The sequence below is a fragment of the Oryctolagus cuniculus genome, chromosome 16 (genome assembly GCF_051225735.1).
Source record: "Oryctolagus cuniculus isolate XC-2025 breed Fujian yellow rabbit chromosome 16, ASM5122573v1, whole genome shotgun sequence".
NCBI classification, from domain to species: domain Eukaryota; kingdom Metazoa; phylum Chordata; class Mammalia; order Lagomorpha; family Leporidae; genus Oryctolagus; species Oryctolagus cuniculus.
Window position 1 is genome coordinate 13677722 of NC_142882.1, and position 20974 is coordinate 13698695.

The 20974-nt window shown below is 40.5% G+C and overlaps 1 protein-coding gene across 1 annotated transcript; it reads left to right on the forward strand.

Moving 5' to 3' along the window:
* Positions 1-11972: 11972 nt before the first annotated feature.
* On the forward strand, positions 11973-20516 carry LOC100338629 (vomeronasal type-2 receptor 116-like). Its single transcript, XM_070059356.2, has 4 exons — positions 11973-12098; positions 16191-16418; positions 16725-16848; positions 19612-20516. The coding sequence occupies exons 1-4, from the start codon at positions 12030-12032 to the stop codon at positions 20514-20516; spliced, it is 1326 nt and encodes a 441-aa protein (XP_069915457.2). The 5' UTR covers positions 11973-12029.
* The last annotated feature ends 458 nt before the right edge of the window (positions 20517-20974 follow it).

Sequence of the window (20974 nt, forward strand, 5' to 3'; positions counted from 1 at the left end):
GAAAAGTGATCCCTGTTAAATATAAGTGTGGGAATAAGAGAAGGAGGAGATGTACAGTGTGGCACATGCTCACATGGACTTACCCCTAATGGTAGAGCTAGAAACATGCCAGGGGATTCCAATTCGATCCCATCAAGGTGACATGTACTAATGCCATCTCACTAGTCAAAGTGATCAGTTTCGGTTCACAATTAATCATAATGATAGGTTTAAGTGTCAAAGGGATCAGATAAACAAGAGTAGTGTCTGCTCATAATAACTGATAGAATTAAAAAGGAGAGAATGATCCAACATGGTAAGTGGGATACATAGCAGACTCATAGAATGGCAAATGTCCTAAATAGAACTCTGGCCTCAGAATTGGCACTTAAGGCATTCTGATCTGGCTAAAAAGCCCATGAGTGTATTTCAGGCATGGAAAGCCAAGATACTGTGCCAAAAAAAAGACCTAAATGAAAGATCTCTTTGAGTGAGATCACAGTGGAAAGAATGGGGCCATCAAAGAAGGAGGTACCTTTCTCTGAAGGGAGGAGAGAACTTCCACTTTGATTATGGCCTTGTCTAAATAAGATTGGAATCTGTGAACTCAAGAGGCTTCCATATTCTTGCAGCTCATGAGAAGAGCCTTGGGTGATTACTAACGTCATAAATAAGAGTGTCAATTGTTAAATCAACAACGGGAGTCACTGTGCGTTTACTCCCCATGTAAGATCTCTGTCCTTCACTATGAGAAACAGTGATTTGATCAGCTCTTGTCCTGACTGTTGATGTACAATGTAATACTTTATCCATTTTAGTATTTTTTTGTTCTAGTACTATTGGTTGAACTCTGTAATTAACACACAATTATTCTTATGTGTTTAAATTTTAACTGAAAACTGATCCCTGTTAAATATAACAGTGGGAATAAGAGAGGGAGGAGATGTACAATTTGGGACATGCTCAATCGGACTTTCCCCAAATGGTGGAGTTAGAATCGTGCCAGAGGATTCCAATACAATCCCATCAAGGTGGCATGTACCAATGCCACCTCACTAGTCCATGTGATCAATTTCAGTTCACAATTGATCACACTGATAGGTCTAAGAGTTAAGGGATCACACAAACAAGACTAGTGTCTGCTAATACTAACTGATAGAATCAAAAAGGGAGAGAACAATCCATCATGGGAAGAGGGATACACAGCAGACTCATAGAATGGCTGATGTCCTAAACAGCACTCTGGCCTCAGAATCAGCCCTTAAGGCAGTCAGATCTGGCTGAAGAGCCCATGAGAGTATTTTAGGCATGGAAAGTCAAGACACCCTGGAAAAAAAAGACCTGAATGAATGATCTCTTTGAGTGATATCCCAGTGGAAAGAATGGGGCCATCAGAGAAGGAGGTACCTTTCTCTGAAGGGAGGAGAGAACTTCCACTTTGACTATGACCCTGTCTGAATAAGATCGAAGTCAGCAAACTCAAAAGGCTTCCATAGCCTTGGCAATTCATGACTAAGCCTAGGGAGATTACTGATGCCATAAACACGAGTGTCAAATTGTTAAGTCAACAACAGGAGTCACTGTGTACTTACTTCTCATGTGGGATCTGTCCTTAGTGTGTTGTCCAATGTGAAGTAATGCTATAACTAGTACTGAAACAGTATTTTACACTTTGTGTTTCTGTGTGGGTGCAAACCGATGAAATCTTTACTTTATACTAAATCGATCTTCTGTATATAAAGATAATTGAAAATGAATCATGATGTTAATGGTATGGGATAGGGAGCGGGAGATGGGAGGGGTGTGATTGGGAGGGAAATTATGGGGGGGGGGAAGCCATTGTATTCCACTAACTGTACTTTGGAAATATGTATTTAATAAATAAAAAATAAATTTAAAAATTTTTTAAAAATTATAAAAAATCTTTGTCCTTAATGTTTTTGTTAAACAAATTAATGGTAAAACTAGTATTCACATAGTACTTTATACTTTGTGTGTCTATGTAGGTGCAATCTGTTGAAATCTCTGCTTAATATATACTAAGTTGATCTTCTGTATATGAAGATAATTGAAATTGAATCTCAATGTAGAATTGGGGGGGTGCTGTGGCACAGAGGTTTAACGCCCTGGCCTGAAGCACCGGCATCCCATATGGGCACCTGTTCAAGACCCAGCTGCCTCACTTCCGATCCAGCTCTCTGCTATGGACTGGGAAAGCAGTAGAAGATTGCCCAAGTCCATGGGCTCCTGCACCCATGTGCGAGACGTGGAGGATGCTCCTGGCTCCTGGCTTCGGATCGGCATAGCTCTGGCCATTGCAGCCATTGGAGAGTGAACCATCGGATGCAAGACCTCTCTCTCTCTCTTTCTCTCTTTCTCTCTTTCTCCCTCTCTCCTCTCTCTCTCTCCTCTCTCTGTGTAACTCTGACTCTCAAATAAATAAATAAATCTTTCAAAAAAATGAAGAATGGGATGGGAAAAGGAGTAGGAGATGGACGGTTTGCAGGTGGGAGGGTGGTTAAGGGGGGGGAACTGCTATAATCCAAAAGTTGTACTTTTGAAATTTACATTTATTAAATAAAAGTTTTCCAGGAAAAAAAGCTAATGAATAGAGATGGAAGTGGTACAGAAAGAGATGGCAACCCAAAGCATATATATAAATACCAAATGTGTTCCTTTATATATTCTAAAATGTTAGGTATATACAATCAGAATAATTATCATATTATGGTACACTAAAATTCAAGAGATTATGATTGACACATTCATCCTTGTAGAGACTATACATATTTGCCTTTGTCCCTTTTATTCCATTCAAATTTCAACTGCCTCTTTATGGAGGATCTTAGCCAATGGCCATTATTTCATATTGTGTTTTCATAGTGGGACAATCCTAGGGAATTTTTCAAGTGTTTTCCATAACAACAGAGGTTGAATTCCTAATGCATAGTTAGTTCCTAAGTAGTGGAACCCTCACACCCCAAATTCGGAATCCTAGAAATGGATTAAACATGAACCATGTCCATGTGACTATATGTGTTCATGTGAACAATGTGATACCATTCATTTCTCTGTTGGCCTATATATTTTTGAGTAGTTACCCCAAGTATTATGCCTACAATATGCTATCATTAGAATATTTTATATAGAATTTAAAGCTCCAGCTCAGACAAGGATGACAGCTTGCTAAAAACATTATCAGGCATACCTGTTGCCTGAATCATTGCCATGTTAGAGAGATGTTGGATGAAGTCCAGGAGGCATGAGGCTCATCTTTCCACCTCCACAAATTCTAGACCCTTCATCTCTCAGTTACATGGTGGCCCTTGGAAGTAGGCCCCTTCCCCACCACTGTTGCTACCTACCATTCAAAGATTCCTCTAGAATTCCACAAAAAAAAATCACATTCTTACCCACTACCTACCTGACCCCTTTTTCTTCCTGATCTGATGAAACTGTCAACCATGTGTCTTCTGTTCTATGACATGTTATTTCTTCAATTTCTAATTCTTCATGCATTTATTAAGTACTTTTCTCCTTTCTTTTTAAGTTGGTGTGTGAGTCTTGTAGAATGGAGGCTTATTTGTGAATTAGTGTAATTGGTTGCTACAAGATATATCATAGGTAAGGGGTACAACCTTGAAGAGCATGATCATGATGGGGAAACTAAACTCAATAAATTTAAGCAAGGAAGTGAAAGATATACAAACTAAAATCTTCATAAGATAAATGGATATACACACAAATAAATGCAAAGAAATATGATATTGTGTATTATAAGTATTAATAGTCTTCAAATATACATAATATCAAAAGGCATATAATAACTTAGTGCAAATCCTGTCAAAATCCCCATGTCTTTTTCACAGAAGTAGAAAAGAACAAAGGTTACCAAGGCTGGGAGTTTCAATGCTCAGGAGAAGTTAGAGGAATAAAATTTCATTTAGACAAGACCAATGAGTTCAAGTGATGTGTTGCACATCATGGGGAGCCTGGGAACAGCATGCAGTTTACTTGCAAAAATGCTGAGGCACTTGACTTTAATGTGGTCAACCTAAAAAAATGAAGAGGATGTGGGGTAAAACACATGGCAAAGAGCCAGATGAATGCATCCACAATGTGTACAGCTATCAACACATTCACTCAGATCCATAAATCTAGATGATTTAAAGTTAACAATTAAACAGGTAAGGAGATTATTAATTAAAAAGGTAGAGGAATCTGGTTGAGAATGTTTCCTGTAAAAAGTGAGAGAAAATAGACAGCCTTAGAAATCCATGTTTGATACAGAACAGAATTCCTTTCACTTGTCACATGGAAACCATACCAATGCTAAAGGCTTGTTAAATGGGGAGAACCTCAGGGAAGTGGGTAACTGGATTAATTGTGTGGAGGGCTATACATGGTGAGAGAATTGGTACCCTTTTCTGAATATGCCTGCTCATTCTTAATCACGAAGCCAATGTTCTCAGCAGAGTTTTGCAAACTTGAGAATGATATTAGACACAGCAATGAAGAGACTGGGTGGGGAGCACAGAGTCATCAATGATAGACATCAGCCCTTGACTTCTTTCCAACTCATATGTGGAATGATGCAACTGGACGTTTTGTTGATCCTAGCAGCAACTCTTTCTAAACTTGCCAAACACACCAAGAAGTCCACTGGAGTAACACTTAGCCCTTTGTGCACTGTCCAATCATTAGGTGGTCCCCAGTGCCTTGTTGGACCATGATGAAATCATACAAGGAGGAGAGGAATGAGAGTCCAAAACATGTTTTTCCAACGTGTTTTCCCCTAGAATGGAGGGTAACAGGTGCAGAGCCCCAGGGCAGGGTGATTCCTTGAGTTTCTGTATGGGACACAGTGAAGCAAAGAAAAGGCTGAGCTGCCAGTGCTGTGCTGATCACATGGACACTAATGTCTCACTGCATGGACTTCTTTAGAAATGACTCCCTGTAGTTTCCAGTTGTGTCCCTTTCTGACTCACTAGACTGGCAGACAGCAATACTAGGATTCAGCAGTGCCCTGCACAGAGAGCAGTTCTCTGCAGGGGATTGAGCCTGCCAACACCTGCCAGCTCCTTGTTCCTTAATCTCAGCTGACATTTTGGGCTTCGTCTCTGAATTGTGAAAACCCTGGCAAGATGTTGTCTGTGAGTGTTCTGTGCCTACTCCTGCACACTATACACACTTCACAGGGCATGACCCACAGGGAATGCAATAATTACCTTAAGCCAAGTATCAAACAAGATGGAGACCTGATCCTGGGTGGTTTTTTCCCTCTCTACTACCCAGAACCAGAAAGCAAAAAGGTCCAGATGTCTTTTTTACATCGTCCCCAGTATAAAACTGTTGTATCTTGGTAAGTTCAAGATTGTGTGTATGCATTAAGTGTGGCTACCATTGAATGTGAGTGTGTGTTACTACTGTGTTTAATCCTTTCTGAGAATGCTAGAAGGTATGAAGAAAGTGCCAAAATGCCAATAAAGGAAGTTGCAGGTTCACTCCATTCTTGTACCTTCCATGCCTTGCTGTTCATTTTTCTATTTGCTTCTTGGTCCTTCAGGGACAGAGAAGTGACATCAATGATTATCTGCCCACTCCATTGGCTTAGATCTCTCAAATACAGCCCTCAGCATCTTGGAATGAGGCAGAATGTGGGGACTCCAATCCTACCTGCATGCATGGAGTGGGCACAGGTGTCCTGAGGCACTGAGACCCTGGTCTGTGGTCAGTGTTAAGATTAAGGGGTCACTCTGATTTCCAGTGCTGAAAAGAGCATTGTCACTATTGTACCCAATAGTGAATCCATGTATATCTAAGATGTGCCACCATAAACAGACTTTGTCCCACCGCACATCATTAACTGAGCCCCTTCAGACTGCAGGCTTGAGTCCCTGAATGTAGCAAGATTAAAGGGATTTATCTTCCCCAAGACTTTCACTTGGATCCTGAAGGTTTTTCTCCAGGAACCACACAGAAACTGCATTAATTCTGGGCTTGACACACCTGTGCAGCATGTGTTTTAGTAACTGTTAACGTGGATGCCTGAAGAGGATTAGAAACAAGACATCCTGTCTCTGCACCCTTGTTGGTGGTGACAGTGGAGTGTGCTTCTGACTCACTGCAGAGAACCACATGCTCATGTGTTCAGAAGAGAGTGAGGCAGAGAGATGTTGGTTTAAATGGAGCATGTCTGTTCTTATCAGCACTTTTGGAATTTAATGCTTATCAACTCAGCAGGTTGCCATGCACTATGGGCAACTGCTAATGGGCTGGCGACCTCTGAGGCACAGTGTTAAAACATGTAGTCTCTCCTAGTTGGTGCCTTCACAGTGTTCTGTCCCTTCTCAATGTTTCATTAAATTTCTTTGTGCATTTTTAATTTCTATATTATTAGCGAAAATGCCTAATGGGATATTTATGGTAAACACTTTATGCATGTGAATCTTCTGGTTATGTGGCAGCTACTGATTGTTTGTACTCTGTCAGATTTAGGGAGATAGGATGTGATTTTCTAAAGGTGAATTAATCTCTCATCTCAGGGACTCTGTATGGGAGACAGTGAGGAGCTGCCTTGTTCATGATCTCAGGGTGAAAGGTCAGCCCATGCCACAAACTGGAGGCCAGGCTTTGCTCTCTGCCTTCTCTTCCCCAGGTAGAAAAGTGTCTGGCCACCCTAATTTGTGCAGACCTTTAGCCCTCATGTGCTTGCCACACTCTAAAATTGCATTTGCTTCAATCTCCTTTAGTTAATATGGGCTCAGATGATTAATTTTTTGTGAAGTTTGACTTCAAGCTCCAGCTTCAATACTGTGATTGAACTTCCTTAAAGCTGATGGAAGTTATGTTGTTATTTGCCTGACAGGAGTTATTTTATGTGCATATCCCACATTTGTTTACCCAATATTTGGCCTTTGATTTGGCATTAATTTTGTGTGGCTGTAATACTCTAATGATCAGTTTTATTTAATAAACTGCATATTTCTCTGAGATGCTGGGGGTACATCATTAAATAATGAGATAAAGTCCTTTATCAAGATTTTTAAAAGAGTTACCAAATCATTGTTGATAAACATCTAGATGTTTATCACCTGCTCACAAATCCCTAACTCCTTTTCAATGTCTCCACATCCTTCATTCCTTCTCCCCTACTGCGTACCACCCCTCTGTCTTGTGTCTCTGAGGGTCAGCCTATTACGGCCCCCTCATGTGAGTTGATTCATATCCTTTGTGGTCTTTTGTGACTGACAAATTGGAGTGCACCATGTTTCCTGTTTTATTCATGTTGTGGCTTGCAGCAACATTTAGTATACATTTCTCAAAATATCTTTTTTAAGATTAATTTTATTTATTTGAGAGTCAGAGTTACTCAGAGAGAGGAGAGGCAGACAGTGAGAGAGGTCTTCCATCCACTGTTTCACTCCCCAATTGGCCACAATGGCCGGAGCTGCACCCAGCTGAAGCCAGGAGCAAGGAGCTTCTTTCCGATCTTCCCACATGGGAGCAGGAGCCAAAGATTTAGGCCATCTTCTATTGCTTTCCCAGGCTATAGCAGAGAGCTGGATCAGAAGTGGAGCGGCCAGGACTTGAATCAGTGCCCCTATGGGATGCTGGCATTGCAAGTGGCAGCTTTACCTGCTATGCCACAGTGCTGGCACCCAAAATATCATAATATCTAAGTCTGCCTTGGTGTCAGACATTCCTGTTTACTCAAAATAGTAACTCAGCATGCCAGGTCCTGAAATTAACAACTGACAACTTTGCCTTCAGCAAAAAAGAATTAAGCTAGTCAACTTTCAGCTGACAGCAAGTGTTATAAATAACCCAAGGTGAATGCAGTGTGCTCTTCACAGTGAAAAATTATTCTACTAAGGCCAAAAGATTAACAGAAAATGTTTATTCAATGAATTTATTTTGTAATTCAAACAAATAAATTTAAGCTATGGACACATGCCACTAGCATAAATTCTGTGCCAGGTCAACCTCAATTTTAAGAACTCCTCTATGTGATCTGAAAATCTCCTCAGATTAAGTGTGTATAGAATGCTGACTTATCAATAAGACAAAATTCAATTTCAAACTCCACATATAAGAACAACATGTACAACACTGTGTGACCCAATAATTGGCAATCAGCAAAAATAAAGCACTGCCAATTAGAAACTTTTTGAATATGTATTATAATATTGAGGAAATGAAGAAATGACAAACTATTAGTTAAGCCCAACACAGAAACATAATATTCAGTGCAAAGCAACTAAAGGAATGATTGGATGAATATATTAAGTCCCATGCAACTTATTAACAGGTATGAATATTCTTAGCATTCAAATTCTGGAAGAAATGTAATAAGTTATAAAAGTTCAACAGAATTCCAAGGGAAGAAGAAAAAAAGAAACCCATAGTGAGAAAATAGACCATCCAATTTCTCATACACATGAAATGTGAGAGCTCTTAAATTCTAAGAAACTATTTTCACTCAAGATATATGCTGTGATTATAGAGTAAATTGAAATTATGTTATAGCAAAGATGAATAGAAAAAAGAGAAAGGAAGGAGGAAGAATTGAAGGAGGGAAGTGTGGTTATCTTCTTAGGACTGTATCTGGAATATATACAATCATATATCTTTGTATTAGTAACAAGTTTTTAAGAAGATATATAGAAAAAAGGATTGAACATACAAGTGTAAAATATGAAATGAAAAATATGAATTCAATAGAGAAAAAAATGGAAACTAAGGAAACATCCTAAATTATCTGAGTTCAGGAGAAAAATGTTTACATTTCAAGGAAAACAAAATGTTAAATCTGATTTGAGCAAAGCAAAACATTAGAATAGGAAATTAAAGCAAGGACCAGGGACAAATGGCTCAGATGGACCTGGCCGAGGAGAATGTTCTAAAACTTTAAACAACTGATGAGTCAGGTGGCATTCAGCCTACTCCAGAAATTACTGGAAACAGAAATGCTTGCTCCTGGGTGTTGTCCTTAGGTTGGGATGCATTGAAGCTTTCCTGAAGGGTTCATGAAGGTGAGTGTGATCATGGGCACAGTTTGCTTCAGAGGAGTCCAAGGGCCATTCTACAATCTTCTAGAGCCCTTGAAACCTCATTCGCATCTCCTTCTTTTTCCAAAGCTGAGGCACAACTGAGTGGAAGCCTGAGTCTGACCACTGCTGCTTCAGGGTGTGGCTGTGTTGTTGCTCTGAATTCCATGGTCTCACCCTCTCCCGGATGCTGCCCCTCTCTTTAGGTGGCTGTGGAAGAACTACCAATATGTGCTGGCCTTCCGCTTTGCCATCCAGGAGATCAATAAGGACTCCCAGCTCCTCCCCAACCTGACCCTTGGTTTCAAATTCTTCAATGCCTTTGCCAGTGAACAGTACACCTTACTGAGCATAGTATATTGGTTGATTGGGATTAATGTGCCTTTCCCTAACTACACCTGCCATACACAAGGGAGACACGTTGCTGTCATTGCTGGAACTACATCAGCATTGTCTGTTGAGTTTGGAACGCTTTTGGAGCTCTACAAAAACCCACAGGTAAATGAGCTGTGAATCTGGAGGGCAATAGTTAAATTTCCTCCAACACCATTCTCTCACCTCTGAAAAATGGAAATGGGGCAGCCGAGTATACATACCACACCATGGTATAGGAGAGATCCCATGGATTTCCTAAGGATGTGAGATTATTAACAGGGGAAGGAGAAGGGAGAAAGGGAAATAGCAGGGCCTGTTGACAGCCTTCTTAAGATTCCTGTCTAGGGCCTGTGTAACCATCTCCCACCTGCTGGAAGCATAGGCTGTCTAATAGTCTCACCTCTACACTTCATAATGTCCACAGCACACAGATGTTCCCCATCCAAGGACAGCACCATCTCAGGTGGCATCCAGAGACCTAGGACAGTTGGATATAGGGAATGCATCTGGGTCCCCTTTGGGAAAACAATGAGGGTAACAGACAGTGAAAAATATTTTTTAAAGACTTCTATATTTGTTTATCTAAAAGGCAAAGCAATGGAGAAAGATGGAAAGTCACATACACATACACATACACATACACATGGCATTGGAGTGGATCTCTTAACCACAGGGTCACTCCCCAGATGCCCACAACAGCTAGATCTGAGCCAGCCAGCAGCCAGCAGCCAGGATTTCCCTCCTGTTATACCACATGGTAGAAAGGGGCCTAGTACTTTTGTTATACATTGCTGACTCCTCCAGTACAACAGCAGGCAAGTAGATCAAAAGCAGATTATCCAGGACTTGAACTGGCACTTAGAAGTGGGATGCTGGTATCATCATTGGTAGGCTAACACACAGTGCCACTATGCTGGCTCCACCATGGAGTGTTGAGACTCACATCTTGCTACACTGGAGCTCAACCGATCATGTTCCCAATGCTAATTAGTCACAAGCACACAGGTTGATTTTTCTCAGGATTCCCAGTGGCCATGCCATCTACAACTGTGCATATCAGAACTGTGGACATGGGTTTATTCCAATCTTTGGGAGACAGGGAAGTAGCCAGGCAGACAAGGAGCTCTATTATAAACAACTCAGCTGATTTGCTTACCAAATGTCTGACATGGTGTTGGGCTTAGTCTACCATTGCACATGTGTAGAACCAGGAAGTCATTCCACATGAATGCCATGACCCAGTGAGTTGAGTCATTATCACTGCCTCCCCAGGTCTGTGTCAGTATCTCAAAAATACTTCCCCAGGGACCCACTATACAAGCAACAATCAGAACATGTGCCTGTCAAACATAGGCCATATGGTGAGCAGAGGATTCTGGATTGGAAAAAATATTTTGCCCCAAATTAAAAAAGGTTGGTGATTATATTCTTGGAGACAATGCAGGTTTCCTGTGGTAATCAATGCACTCCAAATACCAAGAGATCAACACAGTAGAGATTTCTGTCTCAGAGTTATCTACAATGGTGGCTGCTGGAGGAGGTGGCTCTACTCCACCAGTCACCCTGGGCAAGGATGGGTGAAGCAACATCCAAAGTTCCTTCTTCCTCAGGCCCCACTGCAGGACATGAAGAGCATACAGAAACTGACAGATTTTCTTTAAAGCTATGAAGGAGGAGTCACATTTATTCACCTAAAGCAATGGGCATGCGAAGCATGGTCTTCTCTGTGGCCAGAGTAGCAAGATTTTTCATCTCTACTGCATTCTTTCTTTTCACACAATAGTAACCTATTTAAAGTTGACCTTGGGGAGAAATTCTTTTCACTCACTTCCAAGAGAGATAACACAAATCCTACAAAAGTTTGATCATGTTTTTCTTTGCTTTCAGCTCACCTATGGCCCTTTTGATCCCATGCTAAATGATAAAGATCAGTTTCCCTCACTCTATCAGATGGCAACCAGTGACAGCTCTTTGGGCCATGGAATGATCTACTTGTTGCTGCATTTTGGCTGGACTTGGGTGGTGCTCTTTGTGTCTGATGACATGAAAGGAGAGCAGTTCCTTCAGTATTTTGAAGCAGAGATGCTCAAGAAAGGTATCTGTGTGGCCTTTACAGTTAAGCTCCCTGTCACAAAGAAGTTGTATGGGTATGGTGATCTCACTTTCATGAGTAGCATCAGAGTTTCATCTGCAAATGTGCATATACTCTATGGTGATGTAAGAGGTCTCATCAGTGTGGACATTTCAGTGCAGTCCTTTGTAACCATCGGGAAAATGTGGATCATGACATCAAAGTGGGATCTTGTTATGTCTGAGACAAACCACATGTTGCATTCTTTGCACGGAGGCTTCTCATTTTCACCCCACAAGGAAGAAATCCCTGGCCTCAAACATTTTGTCAAGATGGCAAACCCTTCCCACTACCCAGAAGACTTTTATTTCAGTAAATTATGGCTTTTCCATCTGCACTGCTCACTTGAAGGATCATTTTGTGGACATATTGGAAGCTGCCCACCAAATACCTCCTTAGAGTTTCTTCCAGGACATATTGACTTGCTGACCATATCTGACTCCAGCTATTTAGTCTACAATGCTGTCTACACAGTGGCCCACGTCCTCCATAAAATGATTTTGGAGAAAGTAGAAATGGGATCTCCAGGAGAAGCAGCCCAGCCCATGATTCTTCCCTGGCAGGTAAACCTCCCCTAAAACAGAACAGAAAGTTGCCACCTGATGGAATCTAGAGATGTTGTATTGAGATACAGCATCATGACCCTGCTATCTTCTCAAGGTCAGAGAGATTAGGTACATCAGAAGTTGGGTTCTTTCCATTGGTTATTGGTATATCTGTGATTGTTGGCTTTGGCTGGAAATTTCAATCTCTATGGATTTTGAATGGTTACTTTCTGAACAGAAATGGTATCAGAAAAGTTTGTAATGTAGGCTGAAATGCTGCAATACGTGAGAAAATTTGACAGATAAAAAGTTGTCATGCCATAATATTCCTTGGAATTTATACAAAGCCAAAAAAGACGTATTGATAAATTATTTTTCATTTCTATAAATTTTTCATTTGTAAAATTTAACAATTTTGACATCCTGCCACATGTACATCAAAGGTACATATTTTATATATATCCATATCTACAGTTTTTTCTTGGAATAAGGATATTAATATCACAAGGAGAGTGATTGATGACAATGTTGCTAGTACAGGAAGATAAGGGTATATGTCATATACACCGTATGCTTCAGTGAAACAACATACTAAATGCTAGGATACTGTCACAATGTTTATACTCTGTATATTAACTTCCACAAATCAGAAAAACATATGATATTTGCCTTTCTGGGCCTGGAGTACTTCACTCAGCATAGTGATCTTCAGTTCCATGTATTTTGTTGCAAATATCGTTCAAATCTGACAGCAGTTTAATTTGATTTATAATCCTGCATAACCTGTGGCCTAAGCCCTGGATGAGATAAGATACTTTTTGTGAAAACAGAAATGGATTTCACATAATATCCTAAACATGATAGGAAATGGATGGGAAATGAAGCATGTTAGACCAACTGCCCTTACAAACTCTGCAGCAATCAGGGAGCATGGACTGTAGTCCCATTTCTTACATATGAGACTACTGAGGATGCACATGAGCACAGGATTTGCCTGCTCAGTCAGCTGAATATTTCTGGGTTTAACCCTGGCTTACATGAATCCATTCCCCACATATAGAATGTATTTAGAAAATTCTGTTTGCATGTGCAAAGGACAAATACGCTCATAAATTTGTAGGATATATTAAATAAGGGTGATGTCTAGAAAAAGTAAAATATTTGTAAAAATTAGCATCAGAACATTTACTTAATAATCAAATTGTATTTAAGCATTAGAAGTATGTTTTATAAACTACAGTATTAGAGTCAAACCTTGGGAAAGGAAATTAATTTTTCAAGAAGGCTTCCATAGATATAATTAATAAATTATTTGTAAATTTTGTCCTCTACATTATTTAAGAATTAACTGGTAAACTGTCCCTTGACAATCAGGTCATGGAATCTTTGAGTCTTTTTTTTTTTTTTTTTGACAGGCAGAGTGGACAGTGAAAGAGAGAGACAGAAAGAAAGGTCTTCCTTTGCCATTGGTTCACCCTCCAATGGCTGCCATGGCCTGCGTGCTACAGCCGGCGCACCACGCTGATCTGATGGCAGGAGCCAGGTGCTTCTCCTGGTCTCCCATGGGGTGCAGGGCCCAAGCACTTGGGCCATCCCCCACTGCACTCCCTGGCCATAGCAGAGAGCTGGCCTGGAAGAGGGGCAACCGGGACAGAATCCAGTGCCCCGACCGGGACTAGAACCTGGTGTGTCGGCGCCGCAAGGTGGAGGATTAGCCTAGTGAACCACGGCACCAGCCTAGGTCATGGACTCTTGAAGACATTGATTCTAAAAGTGCCATTGTTACTTTTTACCGTGTATATCCTCTTTGTTTTGTTCTGTTGGTTTTTTTTCTCTGTTTTCTATCTCTCTCCCATTTCTCTTCTTCATACTGATAACTCTAGGTTACACAGAGTTATATTTATTTTAAGGCAATTGGGAAAAGATCCCAGATAAAAATAAGAGGGGAAATAAGAGATGGAGGAGGTAGTCTATAACTGTAAAACAGTTTGGTTCTGCATACAGTCATACAGACTGAGCTCTAATGGTACAGCCTAAGAACTAGTCATGGGGCTCCAAAACCATAAGAATTGGTGGTACAAATGCCATCTTCACTGTTAAAATGGTCATATTAAAAGTTAAAGGCAACAGATAGATCAGTCTAAGTTTAAAAAGGATGATATAATGATATAAGTAACATCAAGTACCTGGGAAAATAATATAATTAAAAAAGGAAGGAAAGACCAACATGGGAAGCAGTCCACACAGCAGACTCCTAGAATAACATTTGCTATAAATAACACTCTAACCTCAGAATCAACCCTAAGGCTTCCTTGTTGGGCTAAAAGGCCTGCGAGATCATTTCAGGCATGGAAAGCCAAGACATTGTGACAAAAAAATATCCTACACAGAGGATCTCTGTGAGACCTCAGAGGACAGAAAGAGTCATCAAAGAAGGAGACACTTTTCTCTGAAGGGAGGAAAGAACATCCACTTTGCTTATGGCCATGTCCAAATACCGATGGAATCTATGGTCAAAAAAAAGTCTTCCATAACCTTGGGAACCCATGGTAAGAGCCTCAGATGATCGCTGATATCATAAAAAGAGTGTTAATTATTAAAGGAACAACAGTATTCACTGTGACTTGCTCCCCATGTAGGACCTCTGTCCCTAATGAATGTTAATATGAGAATTGACTGCAAATTCTCTCCCTAAACTGTACTCTATATGTTGTGTGTGTGCCTGGGTGCAAATTGTTAAAGTCTATGCTTAGCATGGTGTTGGTCCTCTGTTTATAAAGTCATACTAAAAATGAACCATAATGAAGAAGGAGATAGGAGAGGGAAAGGGAGGTGGGATGGTAGCTGGGGGGGAGGGGGGCTATGGGGGAAAGAACCACTATATTCATAAAGTCGTATCTATGTAAAAATGCACTCATTAGCCAGTGCTGTGGCTCACTAGGCTAATCCTCCGCCTGCGACACCGGCACTCTGGGTTCTAGTCCCAGTTGGGGCGCCGGATCTAACCCAGTTGCTCCTCTTCCAGTCCAGCTCTCTGCTGTGGACTGGGAAGGCAGTGGAGGATGGCCCAAGTGCTTGGGCCCTGCACCCACATAGGAGACCAGGAGAAAGCACCTGGGTGTCCTGGCTTTGGAGGGGCACAGCATGCTGGCCATAGCGGTCAATTGGGGGGTGAATTAACGGATAGGAAGACTTTCTCTCTCTCTCTCTCACTGTCTACTCTGCTTGTCAAAAAAATGTATTCATTAAATAAAAATTAAAAAATTAAAAACACAATTAAGTGATAGTTGTTTAAAAATAACAACTTAGTTGTATCCCAGTACAGATGTGTTGTGATCTAGAAGGTTCAAGGTTAACACATACTATAAAAGCATAATAAGCTTTCATAGATTTGAAATTTTGTCTTTGGTCATACCATACTATCTGATATGTCAAAGATAGTCACAGTCATCACAATAAGTGACCCAAAGCCAAGGAGAGAAAGAACACCATGTTGTGTCATGTTCAACCAGTGTTAAGGTATAAGTATACCTTAAAAGGTATAATGTATATTGCTGATATACATAATATACATATCTTATAGATATGGACTTCTGAGGTATTACAGTGGCTTTGAGTCTCTTGATGGAAAATATATCTTATGAAACAATCATGCATTAATCTCTAATTTTTCCCCAACCAAAATACACTAATCATCAACTATATTTTGAACCTTATGAAGAACTTATGTAGATACACACCTATAATATTCATAACAGCTATCAAGTTATTTCAGTAGCCATCCATGTGCTGCCCAACTGGTAACAGTAGAGTTAGCTTCCATAAAGCCCCAACCAATCTTTCATGGCCAAAGCTTCAATAGAGTCTGTGCTCCAGTAAACCTCTGGACCACTAACTTTTCTGATTGGGGACAATCACTCTTTGATGTTTTGTTGAGGGAGCAGAGGAATACCTTAACCCGGGAGATGTTTAAGCATCCAAAGAAAATTAATGTTCTACCAAATGGAAAAGCTGAATGCAAAAGACAACAAAGAGGGCTTGTTTAGAGCATCTGACTTCCCGCAACTAATTTGGATGTGCTGTCTATTTCCAATTATGCCTGTCCTCCAGCTCCATCAATTTCTGAGGAAAATCCAATTTACAAACAGCGCTGGAGATAAAGTATCCTTCCATGAAACAAGAAACCACATGGCACATTATGATATCCAGAACGTTGTGAATTTTCCTAGTGGTCTTCGCTTGCTTATTAAAATTGGAGAGTTTTCCTCCAAGAGTCCACATGAACAAAGCTTACTTGTCAATGAAGAGATGATAGAATGGCCTGTTGCATTCAAAGTGGTATGATTCTCTTTTGATACGAGATACCCACAGAGAGATCTGCCAATAATATTGTGAAGAGGTTAAGTGTGAAGTGATCAGGTTCTTTTGTAATACATGGGAAATAGGTTGGGGAAACAGAAATGGCAATCGTAGGAATGCTGAAATGGATGTCTAGGTATTAGTCACAGGTACAGGAGGAGGGGATACAGTCGTGACCTTCAATTGAAGGCCAAGGTGTTATGTAGTGAGGAGGGATCTACTGACACCCTTCACGGTGGCTGATAACATACCAAACCATGACCAGTGCTTCTCTTTTTTCTTCAGACCCCTCAATCTGTGTGTAGCCAGAGCTGTGGTCCAGGATTCAGGAAAATGTCACAGGAAGGAAGACCTATCTGCTGCTATACTTGTGTTTTGTGTCCAGAGAAAGAAATTGCCAATCAGACAGGTAGAAAATTTCCAATCCATATCTTTACTGTTCTAGTTATTTCTCCACAAAAGAGAAACCAAAGAGATTTGCAGTTAGTTCCTAGTGCATCATTGTTCTCTATGCACACATTTACTCATTCATTCAATATATCCATTTATGCTCACTAAAGATACTTTATGTTTAAGTTCTTCTCTGGTGATGCTCATTCTAGTAACGTCAACTGTAGCACTGATTCTAAAAGATATCACACCATGTTAGATAAGTCATCATCTGAGATTTGCAGGTGGAACTTGCTATATTTCCAACTGAGAAATGTAGGATGTATAATCATCAAGGCTTTCTATTGGTGCCTGTAAATCTTGAAACCAATTCATCTTACAAACACATGATAAGCACAGAGCTAGTGCTTGTATGTCATCATGGAAATACTGTATTCCTCCCTGCACTGTCTTTAATATTTTCCATGGAATTAAGGATGTCTAGTACCACAGGTACATTTAGATTTATAGAATTTATTAAAGGAAAGAGTCAAGGTGAAGTATGAATATCACATCCTACTAAAATATACAGTTTGGTATGCTCATAAAAACTTTTGAACAAGACAAACATAAAAATAATTACCTATCAAAATACATGTACCAGGTCGGTGCCATGGCTCAATAGGCTAATCCTCCACCTAGCGGCACCGGCACACCGGGTTCTAGTCCCGGTCGGGGTGCCATATTCTGTCCCGGTTGCCCCTCTTCCAGGCCAGCTCTCTGCTATGGCCCAAAAGTGCAGTGGAGGATGGCCCAAGTGCTTGGGCCCTGCACACCATGGGAGACCAGGAGAAGCACCTGGCTCCTACCTTTGGATCAGCATGGTGCACCGGCCACAGTGCACCAGCTGTGGCGGCCATTGGAGGGTGAACCAACGGCAAAAGGAAGACCTTTCTCTCTATCTCTCTCTCTCTCACACACTCTCCACTCTGCCTGCAAAAAAAAAAAATGTACCAAGAATGTAAAAAATGTGCTATATCTCACTGAGAAATACTTCCATTTTTTTAAAATATGGGAAATAGACCTTGTAATGATTTGATTTCCTCCAAAAAGGCTTCTCAATTCCTATTGTGTTAGCATTAGCAACCATTTGGTTTTAATCATTTCCTAGAGGAAATAAATAGTTTTGGCCATGAAGAAGATAACAGAACAAAGAGCTAATCTGTGCACAAAGGTTTTGCAAAAATTCAATAACAAATAAAAAGAATTTAAAAACATATGCTGGAAGCATGTTGTACAACAATACTTTCTTGTATGTACAAACACTGTAGAAAGTATCTAAGATTGAAGCCAGAGCACCTGGTGTCCCCAAGAAGAGAAATGGGTACTTCAAGATAAGAATGCCAGGAAGATTGACTCTAAATTACATTAGGATCTTGTATGGTTGAAGAAGTGTCATCTAAAAAGCTAAATCAAACCCTCATAACAAGTGTAGCTAGACCCCAATACCATCTTCTGTATTTAACTGAAACAGAGATATACCCATTCATTGACTTGTCTCTATGACTTATTTCTTGCTGCATTGGCAAGAAAATGTTATTTCAATAAATAGAGAAAACATGGTATCCAGAGCTGAATTTGTTCCCCACCTTCCACAAGAACAATGGGGTAACAAGTTATGATTTCATAGAATGAGTGAAAAGTTCCAATACAAAATAAAAAATTTCTCAGAGTTTCAGAATGATATACTGCTATAAATGATCTGTGATTTCTTTACATTTAGCATGTATAAGTGAAACAGGCACTTTTATTTGGGTAATTTTTATATCCATTTCCTACAATTCCCACTGATCTATAGTCTTATTACTTTTTACTTTTTGAACTCTTGATTCAGTGGAGTTTTAAGACTTTGACTTAATGTAAATTAAAAATATGCTATTTCAAAAATTAAAAAAGGAAGGAATGAAGGAAGGAAGAAAAAGGAAGGAAAGAAGAAGGGAAAAGAGAAAAAAGAAAGGAAGGGAGGTGGAATGGAGGAATAAATCATCTTAAAATTGTACCAGTGAATGGAATGGAATCTCTTCTGCTTCTATTAATATCACATTAACATGAGAATTGATGAGAATTGTATTATACTAATTATCATGCACTTGCTATGACCCTGAGAATGCAATGTATTAATTCATTTTGAAATTTATATTATATACTAACTTGAAAAATATCTAATTTCTCCATCAATAACTGGGTAAAATATCAATTACATCCAAATTTCTTTATTTTCAGAACACCTCTATTCAAATCCAAATGTTGTTTATTCAATAAAATGCACCTTAAGATTCCATTAAAAATTGACAAAAGGATTCCCAAGGAAATGAAAATATAAAATGAGGAAAGATTGTTCTGCCAGATATCAAGCTAATAACTGTAGTACTGATGGCTGTAAGGTTATCTTAGGAGTTTGGGGTTGTTTATTTCTGTGTCTGAGCTACAGAGATACAGGGTGTGGCATGAGGCTGACTTAGGGGATAGAACAGAGAAAGGCTGGGAAGCATCCATGCCCATGGGAACAGGACTGTGTCACAGGATAAGTCAACCTAGTCCCCATATGCTGAAGGTGTTGTTTGAATGAGTTTGTTCCAATCTGCAGATGGGCATCCTCCCTGGACAGCAATGCAGAAACTTGATCAGGTGTACCCTGCTATATATCACAAGCTCTCAGCAGCATTGCAGTTGACCATTTTCCACAACAGGAAGAAATCCAGAATTTCTACAAAGTAAACCTTCAGTTTTTCTCCTTCCTCAGATGCAAAGCAGTGCATCCCATGTGAAGATCACGAATACCCAAACCAGGATAGAAGTCGCTGCCTCCCTAAGTTGATGACGTTCTTGGCCTTTGAGGAATCTCTGGGGATGGCTCTGGCCTGCATGGCTCTGTGCTTCTCTGTCCTCACAGCTGCGGTCCTCTGGGTCTTTGTGAAGCACCAAGACACTCCCATAGTCAAGGCCAATAACAGGACCCTCAGCTACATCCTGCTCATCACTCTCTTCCTGTGCTTCCTCTGCTCCTTACTCTTCCTTGGCCGTCCCAACACAGCCACCTGCCTCCTCCAGCAAATAGCATTTGGCCTTGTGTTCACAGTGGCTGTTTCCACTGTGCTGACCAAGACCATCACTGTGATTCTGGCCTTCAAGGTTACAAAACCTGGCAGAACTGTCAGGCGATTGTTGATATCAGGAGTTTCTAACTCTGTCATTCCCATCTGCTTCCTCCTCCAACTGATTCTCTGTAGCATCTGGCTGGGAATCTCTCCTCCCTTCATTGAGTTAGATACACACTCTGAGCCTGGCCACATCATCCTGGTGTGCAATAAGGGTTCGGTCACTGCCTTCTACTGTGTCCTGGGCTACCTGGGTTCCATGGCACTGGCCAGCTTCACTGTGGCTTTTCTAGCCAGAAATCTGCCTGACACTTTCAATGAAGCTAAGTTCCTTACATTCAGCATGCTGGTGTTCTGTAGTGTCTGGGTGACCTTCCTTCCTGTCTACCACAGCACCAAGGGGAAGGTCATGGTGGCTGTGGAGGTCTTCTCCATCTTGGCCTCCAGTGCGGGGCTCCTGGGCTGCATCTTTGTCCCCAAGTGCTATGTTATTCTCATAAGACCTGAGATGAACTCTTTGAAAGGCTTAAAGAATAAAAGCAAGTTCTAAAGGATTCTAAAATTTTTCCACTTGTTTTGCTATCACATATTCAGAGTTTAGAACCATGAATCCAGACTGAAGTAGCAATCCAGAAATAATGAAGGAACTAAAGTTGGTTTTTTTCCTTTAAAAACTATTTATGTATTGGACATACAGCCTAGCAGTCTGAGTGCATGGCATCAATTTCTGGCTCTGGCTTTGGCTCCTGACCTGGACTTCTGATTCCTGGGGACCCTGGAAGGCAGTGGTGAATCTTCACGTAACTTGGTCCTGTCCAACCATATGAAAATCTAGGGTCTGACTGACTGTTGTTGGTTGTAGCCTCATCCCAGGCACAGGCATAGGGGGTGTAGAGATGTGAGGCATTGAATGGGAGGTCTCTCTGTCTCTGTCACTAACCTTCTGTTTCTCTCCCTCTCAGAGTTAGTAATGGGAGTTTAGAGAAAATTTTTATATCGAGTAAAAAT

Bases quoted from the DNA above. Each gene is read 5' to 3' on its own strand.
- LOC100338629 (XM_070059356.2), top strand. From the start codon at position 12,030: ATGATTTTGGAGAAAGTAGAAATGGGATCTCCAGGAGAAGCAGCCCAG. The intron at 16,419-16,724 runs GTATGATTCTCT...TTTTTTCTTCAG, and splicing joins GGCCTGTTGCATTCAAAGTG to ACCCCTCAATCTGTGTGTAG. The intron at 16,849-19,611 runs GTAGAAAATTTC...CTCCTTCCTCAG, and splicing joins AGAAATTGCCAATCAGACAG to ATGCAAAGCAGTGCATCCCA.